This window comes from Thermobia domestica, chromosome 1 (genome assembly GCF_964235325.1).
Source record: "Thermobia domestica chromosome 1, izTheDome1.hap1.1, whole genome shotgun sequence".
In the NCBI taxonomy this organism is placed as follows: domain Eukaryota; kingdom Metazoa; phylum Arthropoda; class Insecta; order Zygentoma; family Lepismatidae; genus Thermobia; species Thermobia domestica.
Window position 1 is genome coordinate 206,018,407 of NC_137454.1, and position 16,475 is coordinate 206,034,881.

Genomic DNA, 16,475 nt, shown 5'->3' on the forward strand with positions numbered 1-16,475 from the left:
CCAACTTCGGGCCAGATCCATGATTCCCTACTGAGTGTTTAGAAATCTGATTCCACTAGTACACAGAAGATTTACTTAATGCTATATTAACTCATCCGAGATTTTCCATCTAAACAAAATAACTTGAAGGAATATATATAAGATAATTCGGGTATTTACTTAGAAAGAAAAATTAATGACTGACATTCTGATGCAAAAAGTTGATCAAAACAAATTTACTAAACTTCTACTTACTGCTTTCGATCCAGACGTCGGTGTTCCTGGAAGACGATTCGTTCCGCCATCCTGAGATTGTTGCCATGCTCCTGTTGTACCTTCATTTGTGCCTTTGTTTATCGATCCAGACGCTTTGTTGGCAGGAGTCGAAGATTTATTTAAGACTGATTTATTTATCGTCGGAGTTCCGTTTGTTGTCGCAATCTGACCTGCTTGTTCTTTATAAATAGGATTGTTAGGATCGGCTAAATCAAACAAAGGCTGAATGATTTCTGGCTGAAACACTGCGTTCTTCTGCCAAAGATTTAGTACTCGAATGACTTTACTCTGAAAAAAGAAAAAATTGCTCAATAAAGTCTTCCCCCAAAATCATTACTCTATATAACTTTAAATATGCTAAAGCTACACTTTGAGATCATTACGAAAAAACACATTACAAATCTATCCTTATTACTACTAGTTTTCGGGTTCCTAATTACCGACTTTAGTGATAAGCAAATAAAGGGGTTTTTAAACCTTTGATTAATAATAATAATAATAATAATAATAATAAAAAACGAAGTTCATTCACTCAATAAATTCAATTGCCTCCTGTAAAGGTTCTTTCGGAGCTTATTAACCTAAAGAGTTAAGAAAATCTACTCTACTTACAATAGTAAAGCTTACATAATTTACAGATGAAATAATGTAATATTTTTAAATTTAATTGCAAAAAGAAAAATCCACTCAAGATCTTGCAATGGCCGTTTCTGTTCTTGTGCATTCTACCTTCAAATTTTATAAATTTAGTCAAGTCTTGTATTTCAATGAACAGGTACAGTTGTAGATTTTGTTTCTTTCTCTCTTCTTATTTCTTTGCTCCGATTATATACATATGGTTATCAAAATAGTGAAAACTCCTAAAGAAAATGCGACTTATCCACAGCTACCCTGCATAATAACCCTGTACCAGTCCCTATACAGCACCACTCGGTTCCCTCAGCGAGTGCAGAAGATATCTGCTTCGGAGTCTAAGCTCAAAAGGTTGATGTTGTAGTTCATCCCAATGTTCATGAAACCACGCCTCAACAGCTCCAGTAATGTGAACTGTCATCCTGGAAAAATATGTCATTGGCTGAGAACATCTGGGCCACAGGATCCATGTGATTGCCTAAGATGTACATATAACTGCTGACAGTAATGTGTCCTGTCAACGTAATTACAAGACCCAAAGAATACCAGAAAACTGCGGCCCACAGCAACACAGAGCCGTCACAATCAATGTTCCGGGGTAGGGAGAATATAATTCAAAGCATAAGGTCTTCGGGTGTCCACCACACATACAGCCTGTTGTGGAAAATAAAGTTAGAGTGAACTCATAGTACCATATTACGTTTTTCCGATTATCTGTGGTCCATTTTCAACATTTTGAACACCATTTTCTTCGCGCTAAAGCGTTACTGGCGGTCTGAAAAATACAACCCGAACGTACATGATTAGGTTATATAACTCCTGTCGGACTTTGATCGTCTCACTAGACTATTAGAGCTACTAATTGAGTTTCACAGTCATTTTCGCGCATTCTTTCTACGATCCTTGGTGACAATCGCTCGTCAATGCCAGCGCTGGCACCTCACAGGTATCGAACTTATATGTTTGTATTTTGATAAACCATCTGTATCTGACTGGAGCAAAGGTATTCCAAGGGAGAAATAGAGAATTAATTAGTTATCAAAATACAGTGAAAATATAACACTACAAAACTACCTCACGGCCTCTTTCACTGAAATGCTTTATCAGATACATAGGGTAAGTTTATATACATATATATATATATATATATATATATATAAACTAAAGAGCAGTAAGAAATTGCTGACAAATTGAAAACTGGCAACACACTAACTTCTTTTTAATTTCGCACCAACAACCAACAACACCTGGTTCCTGTAGCGCTCAAATTGTATTTCTACAAGTCCTAGAACGCACAACCCATCACCAACAATATATTTAACCACGCCTTCTCCATTAAGAATTTACAAAATTCTCCACGGAAGACACAGTCCCATTACATCTACTAACCATCCCTGATTTTAATCATCTATAATACTCAGTCATTATAAAGCATCCACTTGGATGCTTATCAACTTTCTCTCTATCCTCTTATCACCCCATCTCCCTCCCTTCACATCTGCTGATGCATTTTAACGGAAGGTCTCGTAAAGGACACTTCTATAATGTTGTGATTATGTTTTTACTTCTTTCGCGCACTTCTTTAATATTATGCGGCCCTTCTGCAGTCAGAAATCGGACAACACCTCGCTGCTTCTCAATCGTCGAATTGTACAGTGTGAACGCCATGATTTCCTCACACGTACTGCCGCGTCAATTGGACGGAACACACAATTTGCCTGATTTCTTCTTGCGTCATGTGAGATGCGCAAGTGCATGCGCACAACCACGATGGACAATACATTATCTTCCCTAGATCGCACTACGCTGCATATTCCTATTTCAACCAGTTTAGTTTGCACGATGTTTCGTACCTTTTCATTTGAACACCCCTTATGTATATGTAAGAATTTTATTCACAAAACCTGTAGAGTTTCAATGTAGATTTTACCATCTTATAAATTTATGATCAGCAGTTCACCTATCATATCTTTGGGCTTATAATGTTAATTAATTACAAAGTTCAAACTTGATATTATTATACCTGTATATTTATCCAATAACACAACTTTAAGAACTCTACTGTTCACTTCATCTAACACGATCAATATTAAAAAATCTTATACCACGAACTCACAAGTCAATACTAAACGCACGATCACCAGAAAAGAAAACATCATCCACTGATAAATATACAGAAATAATAAATAATATCAGCTTCGTTGTTAACTTTAATTTCCTCATTATGCACAAGTCCAAAAGCGTAGTAGTGTAATAATTGGTCACAGGGTTAAAAAATGGTCAAATCTACACGCGTCATAATCTGTGAAGTGGTGATTGTGAACACTAACTACAAGCTTTGTTTAAACTATTTAGTTTTTGTGATGGTACATATGCGTGGAAAGATTGTTAGTCAGCCAATGTATCACATTCACGTTTTATTTGATGAATAGTTATTGAGAAATTACTATTGTGAAACCAATGAATTCATCGAATTTTGTACTTTAAACAACAGTCGATGAAAGAAGAGCGCTGTCAAAGTGCTTTCTGTGATAAACACATTGACACTGTAAGATTAGTCATATCGTTTAGATACAAACGAGTAGTTACACAAACTTCCGTACAAAAAAACTTAAAACAATATAAATGATACATAATACAAAAAATAACTCATACAGGCTTCAAATATTGCATTCTGCTCGATTTCAACACTTTATAATTACTACACATCAATAGAAACTTACCTTATCTTCTGGTGGACACTTGAATAGGTTTATGAAAGTTGCCTGAATGTTCTTCGAGAAACGTGGCGCAAATACATCCTTCTCTGCTCCAAACTGATGCCTAGATTGTCTCACTATAGAATCAATCACATATAAACCTGGTACTTTGTACTCTGGTTTACACTGCAAGAAACCACAAAAGTTACTCAGTACAACTTAGATTATATAAACACACATTCAACATATTTTGCAAGCTACAAACCACTCTGGTCTCCTAAAAAATATATTAGTCATATTGATACCCTAGATTGAAATAATCTTAATGTTGTTCTAAAATTATAAATTATTAAATGCATATAAAAATTATTACAAATAATATGTGGGTAACGATTGTGTGTGTTATCGTTAGGACAAAAAAAAAAAAATCTCATAGTTAACAGAGGAAGTGCATTTCAATTCATGTAGAGAATGTATTATTATCACCTCAGATCTTGTTCAAACTTTATTATTATTATTATGGTATTTTTAAGAGGTACACAACATGGAAAATGGCCAACTTTCGACCCCCACTATTCAGCTGTGGAAACTGGTAGGGCTATAATTGTTGCTCTGGTATATACATACGTATTTCTTATAAAATTAATTTACAAATGAACGTCAGTTGATCCGAAAAATCAATCTTCGCCAATTTTTTCGAACATTTCAGTTCGAATTTTAAAATTCTTCTTTTACAGTTTGAGAGCTAGTTACCCCCCTTTCTAAACGTAATTTTTTATCGCTTGCATGGGCAACAGTTTTCATGAAAAAAATTTGAGAAATTGTCAAATTCTAAAAAATCGCCAATTTTGGGCGCCATTTTCTCCGAAAACCATTTTTTTTAAAAATCTGGAATTTTGACAGACTGTTCACTTTTACATGAATAATAAACACACCAAAGCTCATTATCGGCTACTGTTCCACGAATTAAATATAGTCTTTGGAAATAAGCGAATTTTCTTCAAGTCTGGTGTACCAGTTGACAACATTGGAACCAATACTGTGATAATTGGATCGTGATTGAAGCTTACATTCATTAAATAAAGACTAAAAAAATTTTTTCTAAGTACATTTAATTTATTTATCTACCTATTAAAATACTACGAAAGCTGTAAAAATGCCTCAACTCCAATCTCTAACTTTGGATTTCAAAGCTTTGATTCACGGTTATTTGTGATTTCACGTTTAAGAAAGACAATATTTTAAAGTATGTCTACTTTAAATAAATTATTTAAATACATCTTTTTTATAAAGTTTATGTTTTAAAACTATTGTTCAAAGCTTTTGTATTTTAATAAGCCTTCTTCAAAATCAATCCAATTCAATTGTGCTGCCATCTTTGGAGTTCTTTTAAACAATACGTTTGTGAACGTTTACATGTTTGTGGCCAATCCTTTCGACAATGAAATCTCGGAAACTACAGGCTCTAGAAAGATCATGTTTTCACTGATCGACTGCAAATTTTGCGTAGATTGTCCAGTTCTAATTGAATATTTAAAAAAACAAAACATGGTCATTATTTCTTTATTACATTTTTACGGGTACACTGGAAGTTTTGCAATTTAAAAAAAAAATAAATAAAAAGGAAAAGCATCATATCCTAAGTATTATACATTCCACCACCACATAATCGCACATAGGGGTTGCATATATCCCTCAGGCATTTGTTTCATGGCCACATTATAATCAAAAACAAAGGATAACCATTTCCCCAGTCTATGTTGAATCTTTATTGTTTGGAGTGTTTTGCTCAATTAACACCATACATCACTGACATTATAACTGATTGTATGTGTAATGTATTAGCTTATTTTAAAATATATAGAACGATAATCATGCCTGTTGTTCTGTATGGTTGCGAAACATGGTCGCTTACTCGGAAGAACATAGATTGAAAATATTTGAGAATTACACCCTGAGATGAATATTCGGACCCAAGAGAAACGGAAATACGGAATGGCGGAAACTTCATAACGAGGAACTACATAATTTATACGGTTTATCCAACATTGTTGGGTCATCAAATCTAGGAGGCTCAGGTGGGCAGGTCATGTAGCCAGGACGGAAGAAGGAACGCTTTCAAAACCTTATCTGGAAGACCAACCGGAAAACAACCGTTAGGAAGACCTAGGCGCAAATGGGAGGACAATATTAAGATGGATCTCGCAGAAATAGAAATACAAAGTAGAAACTGGATCCAATTAGCTAAGGATAGAAGTCAGTGGAGAGCTTTTGTGAACGCGGCATTGAACCTCCGGGTTCCATAGGCCATAGAGTTAGTTAGTTTACCTATTTGCTTACTATATATTGCATGCAAGAAGAAACAAAACACTGATCATACATGAATTAAAAACTCCAACCGAAAGTAGGCTCAAATCTTGCAAACGGTGCGATATACTGAAAAAGTAATCGAAAAAATCTCCTCTTTACGGTATCTCTTGCCGATTTTTATCAAGAAGCCTTTCACTTGTGTCTGCAAAGGGACATGTACAGATGTGAGGAACAACAAGGAGATTAATGCTCATATGTGAATGATGCGCTGTGTATAGAGCGCAAGTTCAACTAGTCTACATATCAAAATGCTAGATTTATATGTTGTCCGCAATCATTTCGACAATGAGATCTCGAAAGCCACAAGTGTTAGAAACGTGCCTTTTTCACTGGTTGATTCCAAATTTTGTGTAGATTGTCCAGTTCTCATTCAAATTTTCAAAAACCGTGTCGTTATTGTTCTATTCAACATTTTACGGATCGTTTTGAGCCCATAAGAGTAACATTGTTGCAGGCCGGAACTACGGAATCAGGCAACCAGTAGTGAAGTTACGTATGGCGGGTTGACGGACATTGCAGGCGCTTTGCTTAACCCTTTTAAAATCTTATCCGGTACAATTTGTACCATACTGATGTTTTATTTTACTTTGCGTTATAACTCTTCTATTTGAGCTTTTTCGTCCGGCTTTTATTGTTTTTTCAAGTCTAGAGGCATTGTAGAACACGGTACATATGGCTTCATATGTTCCTGCGTCGAGATGTAGGGGGTGATGACGTCATTAGTTTGAATATTTTTTTGTTTGTTAGGCTTATTTTCATTATTTTTGGCGGGCTTACTTTTGCAACTAGAAGACAGAAATTTTGCACAAACCTTCAGTCCACCGAGTAGTATTTAACAGAATTTTTTCTTCGTTAGCACACGGGGAGTCCAGAGGGGGAAAAATATAAAAAAGGGATATTTTGTTAACAAACATTCAGTCCACCGACTAGTATTTATCAGAGCTTTTCAGATATCTGTGTTACAACAGGGAAGTCCAAAAGGGCAAAAAGTTCTTAAAAAAGGGATATTTTAACCAAAAAAACCCTTCGCGATTTTCCCGGCTCAAATACATGATGGGACATGCGAATGGTACCGTTTGAAAGACAGTTCTATGAGAATAATGGACGAACCATGATTCTAGGATGAATATCGATGTCTCAAGAATTTTTTTTAACTGAGATCAGGGTCTTTTGCGGTAATCTGGGGCACTGTGGGGATTATTGATAAAACTTTCCCACCCTTACTATTCAAGATAAAAGCTTGAAATTTCTGAAAGGCAGTTCTATTCTAAAGAGAATGATGGACGAAATATGATTCTAGGGTAATTAGGGATGTCTCAAAATTTTTTACTAAAAATCCCTGTCTATACGGGAATTTGCGATAGTTTTTTTATTTTTTATTTTGGCGGGCTTACTTTTGCACCTAGAATTTTGAAATTTTGCACAAACATTCAGTCCATCCAGTAGTATTTATCAGATTTTTCAAATCTCTGCGTTAAAAAAGGGGGGTTCAGAGGGGCAGAAATTTTAAAAAAGGGATATTTTAACCAAAAAATCCCTTTCTTCGCGATTTTCCCACCTCAGATGCATGATGGAGACATGTGAATGGTACCGTTTGAAAGACAGTTCTAAAGAGAATAATGGACGAACCATAATTCTAGGATGAATATCGATGTCTCAAGAATTTTTTTTAACTGAGATCAGGGTCTTTTGCGGTAATCTGGGGCACTGTGGGGATTATTGATAAAACTTTCACACCCTTACTATTCAAGATAAAAGCTTGAAATTTGGTACATACATTTAGTCTATCGAGTATGGTATTTATCAGATTTTTTTTTCAGATATCTACGTTCACACAGGACCGTTCTAGAGGGGCCCAAATTGTGACTAAGGAAAATTCCGGAAATTTTCCCTTTCCCCTCAATTTTCCCTCTCCTGGTATATGGTATGGGCATGTAAGTGGTACCATTTGAAAGCCAGCTCTATTCTGAAGAGAATGAGGTATGAACCACGATCCTAGGATAAATAGTGACGATGCAGTAGTTGCTTGACTGGAAGTATAAAAAATGCCCCAAAAACCCAAGATCTTAAAAGCAGAGCTCATAGTGGTCTGGTCTAGTTGAAAAGCGACCAAGAGCACACGAAAAAGTGACCAAAATCTCATCATACCCATTTTTCCCTTTGTCAATTTCTCCATCACCTCTCTCTCTCTGTTTGCTGTTTTGTTTCACCTTTTCTTCTTTACTTCTTTTTGAGCTTCCTCCTTACTTATCTTTTCTAAGTATGCTTTGTAGTTACGGTAAGCAGACTTAGAAGATGTAAGAAGCTTCTGACTAAGTGGAACAAGTTCTGGCCTATTTCCGAATTTCTTCATTCCAGACATTATATTTAACTTAGCATTGAGAGTTCTCAAAGCCATGAAATATTCAAATTCATCACCTACTCTTAAGAAGAACATACAAGAAGCATAACACAAGAGGACCATGATGAATCACACACACACACAACGTTGAGCGGAGCGTTAACTATTAGGAGAGAAAACTAAAAGACTATTATGATAGAACAAAGAATAGACACAGAAGGGTTCTCACAACCGCACCTTGAGAGCTTAAGCATCCACCAACCATCTACTGTGCTTTAGAAAGAATAAAAGCTGAAGTGAGAATAAAGCTGCTTCACATGTGGCAGAAAGTACTGAAGCTTTCAGAAGAGTTGAGTTGATTTTGAGTTTTACGTTCCGTTCAGCAGCGAGGGCTATATGAGACGTGGACCTACTGATTAACGTGGAATCCGAACCACATGAGATCCGCCGGGAATCAAACCCGGATCTCCCACGCCAAAGGTGCGTACGCTAACCGCTTAACTACGAAGCTCAGCTTTCAAAAGAGTAATGAGTAACAAGTTTCTGCATTTTTCCGTTTTTATATTTTTCTTAGAAAACTGAAAATACAAAACATAAATCAAACGAAAAAGTCACTTTTACCTCCCAAAAAAAGTAACTTTTAGTGACAAATTTGAAAAAAAAAAAAAAAAGTAACTTTTAGTGACCAACTTGAAAAAAGTAACTTTTAGTTTAAAAAAAAAAAAAAAAAAAAGTGACTCGCTATGAGCTCTGTAAAAGGGTTAAATCTGAATGGCAAACCTACTGAATGCTGGCAACTTCAAAGGCCTCAAGCGAGGCAATAAGGCGTATTCGGAAGGATATGGATTTATTAGGAAAAAATATTTGCACTTGATATCGTGCTACTTCTACAAAGTTGCTACAATCTCACTCCAACATCCACACATAGCAATTAACTTTCGTTGTCTCCTATCCTTTACTTGTGTAAGGAGACATGCACAGTGGGAAAGAGATTCATGGTCATAACAGAACGATGCGCTTAGTCGACAGTGCAGGTCCCGCTAGTCTATTGTATTTATTTATTTATCAAAACGAGACACTAAACGAGCCATTCTCCCCTACTCTTTGAGAGCAGTTTCCTTTTTACTTTCTAGTAATGATAGAAGGAAGTATTCTGATCATAGAAAAAAAATCGAATTGGAGACTTCAACGGATTTACACATTTCACGGCCCATACAAGCTGAAAATATGATTTCTGGATGTCTGTTCGTTCGTCTCCATTTAAATGTTCACTTGCCTGAAAGCCGTATCGCTCAACGTTATCTCCAACCAATTTTTAAACCAACGATACACTGGTAACTATAAGATTGTATCTACGGCTTGTCTTTTCCTATTGGTGACATATACACACTTAAACGCACATAGTATTAAATACACAACTGAACTGGATACACACGTTAAGAATATTTTATTCATTATGTTCAAATTAGGGATCGCCAAAATTTTCCGGAATCGGAATTTTCACTTTTTGGATTTCGGAAAAATCCCAGAATTCGGAAAAAAAATGGAATTTAGAAAATTCTGGAATTTTTCTGAAATCTGCTTTTTCCGAATTCCGGAATTTTTACGATTTTACTTTCCGGATTCCGCACAGTAAAAATTCCGGAAATGGCCATCCCTAGTTCAAATGTATTCATTCATCTTTAACAACTCTGAAAATTCCGCTACAATTTTTACTTCAGTACTGAATCCAACATTACACACTTAAATAATTGCATTTATTTCCGCACGCCATTTTCAAAATGTTCTCACCGAAACACTAAAATAAAAACCTTTTGATGACAACACACAAACTAACAGGAAACCATTAAGTTGCAAATAAGAAAACTTAAGTCCATATCAACACTTACCTTTTGAATGAATTTCTCTACACTTTGTACAACATGTTTGTAAAACTTTATAGCCTTAATAGCTGCTTTGGTAATAGAAGTCATTTTAGCCTTAGAAATTGGAGGCTTCACTTCGTACAGAGACGAAAGCTGAAAAAAATAAAAAATATTTTCAATATATTTGTTGGAAGCATTTTTTTTTTTTTTCAAACTGAAAAATAATAATAAATAACAGCTAAACGCGGACACAGGGAACTTCGTTTAAGAACAACATGCGCTGGCAACTCTGCAGCCACAGGAAACAGATTAATGTTAATCTTTGTTCTTGAACCTTGTTGTGTTATTTTCGTCACTCAAAGAAAGTTTCAAAAACTAAAAGTAGCATCAATTGCTAGTAGCAGTACAATACACGAATGCCCAATAAGAAAACACAGTTTCTAATTTCCAAAGATTACTGTTGCTATAATTCTTCTCAGATAATTTCACAAGGAGAAAGAATCTAACAATGTGTACAGTTGAGCAATTTTACAATGTTGCTTTAAAAAAAGGTGGAACACATTGGATAAGTAAATCACAAATGCTATTCCTAGTACCCATAGTAATTTCCGATAGTTTTAGCGCGTATCAATTTTCAAGGGCCACAGCGGTTTAAATCATATTAGGCAGTAAGATCTTCACATACTTTGTGTCTCTAATTAAGTGGAAATTTTTCAATTTATACGAAGCAATGTACTTTTGAAAGAAAGAAGAAGAAAAATAGACTACTATATTCGGGACATCACATTCCTATACGTTCCCCCACAAAATTATATAAGTGTAAGCGTACATAAAGCCACATTGACACGTTAAATGAATCTTGTAGCTGTCATAAAAAAAAAAAATTGCAACCCGATCTTTCTATTTACTCTTTACATGTTACAACTTCTTGAAAGCAAGAAAGGTTTCTTCACGCATGCAGCACTGCACTCTAGTGGATAAACAGCCTCATTAAAAACGTGTATTTTGGCGCACATTCCTCCCTGTCCAAAAGAATCCGTTGTTTCGGAAGCGGCGAAACTTGTTTTTCTCTTATGTCAGCGGGACGGCAATAGCAGGTAGCAAGCAATACGTCCCAGAAAGTTGCACATCGTTCAACTCTTTGCAAGATGGGAGAAAAAAAAAGTTTTATGACCCTTTCAAGATTTTTTTTTCCAGGACAGCTACAAGTACTTCTAACGTAGCAATGTGGCTTAACGACTACTATTTTCGGGGCATCAAATTCCTATACGTTCCCCCACAAAATTATGTAAGTGTAAGTGCACTTAACGCATCAACTTTTACCCAGTTCTATATTTATTAATTTAAATGGTTATTGAAATACTTTAAAAAGAAAATAGAGATCTGAAATTCAATCAAATGCATTTTTGGTCTGACATGACGTAACGTACTGAACTTGCCACCTCAATAAAAAAAGTACATCATATTTGCTAATTCCTAAGCAGAGATAAAACGGTTCATCTAGCTATAGACTTCAACTGGACAATGTAAAGCTTATCTAAAAGTATTGTACAGTATATAAAAGACTTAACTTTACGTACAGTATTAAAATAGGCAATTTCCTACGGAATACGCAACACTTTACGAGTCAAACAAGAAAAATAACATATATAAATGACCCTTCAAACGTTAAGCAATTAATCATACAAAAATTCTTCCATAACTTCGATGATTTGAGCTTTTTGCTTTACATCCTCACACAACACCGAGGTTATAAAGGATAGGACCTACTATTAATGAGGTTTCTGAGTTATGACCAGGGCTTGAATCTAGCACAGTTGATGGATACTCAGAGCACGCAAAATCAACCATTAGAGTATACGGTGTTCCCCATCACACTATCTTACCTCCAAGAGAATTGGATTATAGGCACCTCACCACGGTCCCGCAAAAGACTGCGATTTTTTTTTTTTTTCAATTGTCAATTGGCATTCTTATAGTATATTTTATGATCAAAGGGTTTTTGTAACATGTGATAATCGTACTAAACGAATAAAATAGTCTGCATATATAATTATAAGATAAGACTTTTTTTTTTTTTTTTTTTTTTTGGTGCTTACGTGTGTGTAATTATTTGTATGTGAATGTCTAATTATCCAAATGTAGTGTTGAAAAGTCTAGACAATGAATGAAAAATCGAAATCACGTTAAACTATACGCATGAGAGGAACAAAGCTCCGTACCATTTTTTTTTTTTTTTTTTTTTTTAATAGTAATATTTATTTATACGTATTTCTAGGCATCTATAGCTTCAAGTCCGTTGTTTATGGGGGTTGACGCCCTCAGCTAGTACACTATCCGGGGAAGTAGAAGGAAGAAAGTGGCCTGGAACAAACCCGGCGTTTGCCTGATGTAAATCAGGAAAACTTCACTCAGAATAGCTTGCATGGAAAAGCTGTTACTGCTTTTGGATCTAGTGTCTCCACCGGGAACTGAACTCGGGACCGCTCGCACCAAAAGCAACACCAAAATTAATGAGAAGTACGAACAGCTTATAAAATTAAAATCAAGTAAAAATAATTTTAAAAAAATTAAATAAATCCCTGAAATGCACTTTGATTAATCCAGTTCAACACTAACAAGTAAACTTTGCGAGGTCGAAAACGACTTTGTTGACTCAACTTCGCAGCGAAGTGGAGAATATCAAGAAACGAGCGTAAACAAAACTTAAAGTACTTCCGTCCATAACAAGGATCTTATAAAATAGAGGATGTGCCCTTGTAACAAAATCTTGAAGCCATACGTCACAGTTTCACCACCCCTACTCTGCCCACTCCGCCCAATAGGATCGCAATGTTTTGAGCCAACAATCATGGCGGAAACGAAAGTAGCCAATCAGACGATGGCACAAACGAGAGTAGCCGAGCATCAGACGTGCCGATGCTCGGTTGTTTTTTGGCTCCATCGATTTAATAGGATGAAGATACATATGGGCAAATCCTCTATTTATAACATCCTTGGTCCATAACGTCAAGCACAGTCGCCATAAACATGATTGATCAGAATAAGCCAGAACAATATGTTTCATGTCTGAAAATGTCTGTGTAAAAGGATAAAGCGATGGAAAACAAAAACGCATCAATAACGCCGAGAAAGGATATATCTATTAGGGAGTAGGCTTGCCATGGTCACCATCTTGAAGTTGGTCATTTTATATCTTGCTCAAATGTTTTAAATAGGAAGGAGTCATGTAATATAAAAAACTGGGTTAGAATTTTAATTTCAACATGTCCAATTCATTAGCGTGTGCCGCCGCGGAAAGGAAGTAACACACAGCAGAAAGCATTACGCGCGAAGAGCACAACTAACAACAAATCAACCTACGCAAATCTAAGAGGAACACACGTGACTACACATCTAGAGCGACAACAGTAACGAAAATGGTTGAACCAAAACCGAAACCAAAGGAATCAATCACTGAATCGAATGAAATGGCCAGAGCAAAAATATGTAATTATCTGACGTAGTACCATTAGATAAAATACAACTCTATGTTCGGTTAGCAAAACTGTTAACTTTGTGGTACCACAGAGTAAGCGAAAATGTCTCACTCTCAATATTTGCATCGCATACAAATTCAACGGTTTTTGTCATTAGTTTAAAGAATACAAGGGGATACCAAGATAAATGATTCACCCGGTATGTAGCTGTTTGTGGTGGTTTCCCTTTAACTTCCACCTATACGCTACTTAGAATAAATGGAAAGGTGGTACTGATTACGAGCATATGAAAAGGACTGTGTAGGATATTGAATTCCACTGGCGGAGGAATTTTTCAAAATGTAGGAAAGCAATATTTAATGTTTACAAGTTAAATTATCCAAGTGTCAAACGATTACAAGGGCTATAATACGATTAAAATGAGTGAATATCAAAGACGACTGAGTAACATTACTAATTTCTACCGGTAGAGCACTTCTGTTCGATGTAGAAAAAGTATATGCTACGTTCATAAGTATACAGTTAAAGTGCTCTAACCTATGTGGTTTTATGCGATACGAAGTGTTGTTTTGCACTAATCTCGTTTTTATGAACATCCTCCGTGTCTGACTCCTGCTCCCTATAGTCATCCCCCTGCTGCGCTCCTGCTTTGACTCGGTTACACAGTATTCTCACTTCTATGGCGTATGTTTCAACGTGTATTTCTACCTATACAGGGAAGTCCTTGCAGAGTAAATCTGAACTCGCGAATGCAACTCCTACCCTAAGAAACCTTCTACGACACTAAGAGTAAATTTCGTGAAGCAATAACTGCATATAATATGATAGCATATCAGTCATTCCCAGTGCACGTCACTTTGCACACACACTATCAATCTGAACGCAAATTATTTTGGCATGGGCCAAGGTAACAACAGTTCAAAAAATCATTTAAAGCAAAGAAAGTGAAAGAAAGATGCTTTTTTAACTTGACGGACTACTCTTAATCTGCAACCAACTAGTAATAGTAATATCAATTTCGCCGTAGGCAAATTGTTTCCAAAGAAACGAGATGATAATTAGTAAAGATACAGTATAGTATATAGTATACATGAAGCTGCATTAGTTCCCGAAGAAGCAGGACGCTCATACTTTTAGGGATTATTCATTGAGTATGTACGAACTTACAAAGGGGGTAACAAAGCGACTTTTTATTTACTTATCGACTGATACGAAAATAAAAAAGAACGTACCTGTACTTTATATCTGCATGTGTAGTGCCCTTGTACTTTATCTATGGCTATGTGTGTGTGGGGGGGGAATATATCGCATGTCTTGTGCACATAAATACTTCTTACTATTACACTACGTAGAAAATTTTTGGTATTTCATGTAGAAGTGGTAATAGAACACAGAAGAAAGGTAGATCAGGGGGTTCTCATGTATACTATTACCGAATTCTAATATTTGAACGATTGCTTTCAGTGGTATTTAAACTTAACCTATGCAACGTCTGGACATGAGACTATTTAAAAAATTTAAAAAGTAGAATGAGTTTAAAACTTTGCATTAAAAAATTATCAATGTAATACTTAAGTTACAAAAGTACCTTTACATGTGCACATTATCAATTTAATTCTCCAAATACTTCAAGACAAATACCAACAATATTTCGGATTCAACGGGAAACACCGTAGAGATAATTCAGTTCCTCTATCTAGGCCTATATTGTGTTTACTGTACTTTTAATGTTGTAAAAAGTCATTAATTTACTTTTATAAGTAATTTTTTTACTGAATTTAAGCCTGGACGATACGTATTATATATATGCAATGAAAATATCTATCAAGATTATTCACCGGTAAACTGCAACCCAGCTTACCAAAACACAGCATTCAAAATATGCATAAAATAACGCAACTTTACAACTTTATTAAATTTTTGGAAAACAAAAAAATTTGGACTATCAAGTATTTATCAGTTCCCATTTTCGCAGGAGGGCCTCCCATAATCATACAGTATATATACTCTTCTGAAATTGCGTGTTGACCACTAACGTAGTTTGGGTTCTTACACATATTCCACAAACTACATGGAACACAAAATGTTAATACATACCTCTGAATTGAAGGCTTTTACTGCCTCCATTTTGCCTATTTTATAACCACTTCACTTGGAAACAGTAATGTCAACTATTCATCTTTGTAACACCCACTTTTTTAATTACAGCAAAAATTTTTAGCACTTCAACACTAACACGCTCCAAGATGGCTGATCTCCCATGATGCTAGAACGGTGAACATTGTTGCCAAGTAATTAGGTGAATATAATTTGAAATTCCATAATAAGTCGTAAATATTATCGGAAAATTATCCTAATTAGGCAAGATAAAGTATTTCCAATTCAACATTACACTTCTATATACTTGATGTTAGCAGTTAGAGACATATTCAACGATACCATAACTAAGAAGTCATTCTTTCCAGATGCATGCATATTTGGAATTCAAAGAGGAATCTAAAGGTAATAAGTGTTTAATTTCGTGTGTGTTGGCAACGCTTATTATTAATGATTGGGAGATATTGATGATATGGAATCATAGTAGAACGTGTATTCCCAACAATTTTTATTCATTAGTATAATAGATGGATTCAGTTGTTACAAATCTGTATTCTACCTTCTAACCCTTATCTTGTAATTGAGATGCACATTAATTACAGGGACTTACATCGTGTCATTTTATCCATTACAACCAATGAAAGAAAACTTCAACTATGATATGTCATGTAGTTGAAGTTCTGACTTACATTTTGCCAAAAACTAAATAGTTCGGTGGGAAAAGACTGGAGGTACC

The 16,475-nt window shown here is 35.4% G+C and overlaps 1 protein-coding gene across 6 annotated transcripts in view; it reads right to left on the minus strand.

Annotated features, from left to right (window-relative positions):
* Positions 1–15,927, minus strand: part of Isha (Insulator su(Hw) mRNA adaptor) — a 183,647-nt gene extending 167,720 nt beyond the window's left edge. For 4 of the 6 annotated variants that reach the window (XM_081769045.1, XM_081769053.1, XM_081769037.1 and 1 more), the window contains exons 1-4: positions 15,740–15,926; positions 10,188–10,316; positions 3,612–3,773; positions 235–543 (exon numbers count right to left, since the gene is read on the minus strand). In XM_081769045.1, the coding sequence (XP_081625171.1) occupies positions 235–543; positions 3,612–3,773; positions 10,188–10,316; positions 15,740–15,769 (630 nt within the window). In that variant the 5' untranslated portion in view covers positions 15,770–15,926. Of the gene's footprint in view, positions 1–234; positions 544–3,611; positions 3,774–10,187; positions 10,317–15,739 lie in introns of all 6 variants that reach the window. The other 2 variants (XM_081769073.1, XM_081769063.1) reach the window with 1 other exon arrangement.
* Between the last annotated feature and the right edge of the window lie 548 nt (positions 15,928–16,475).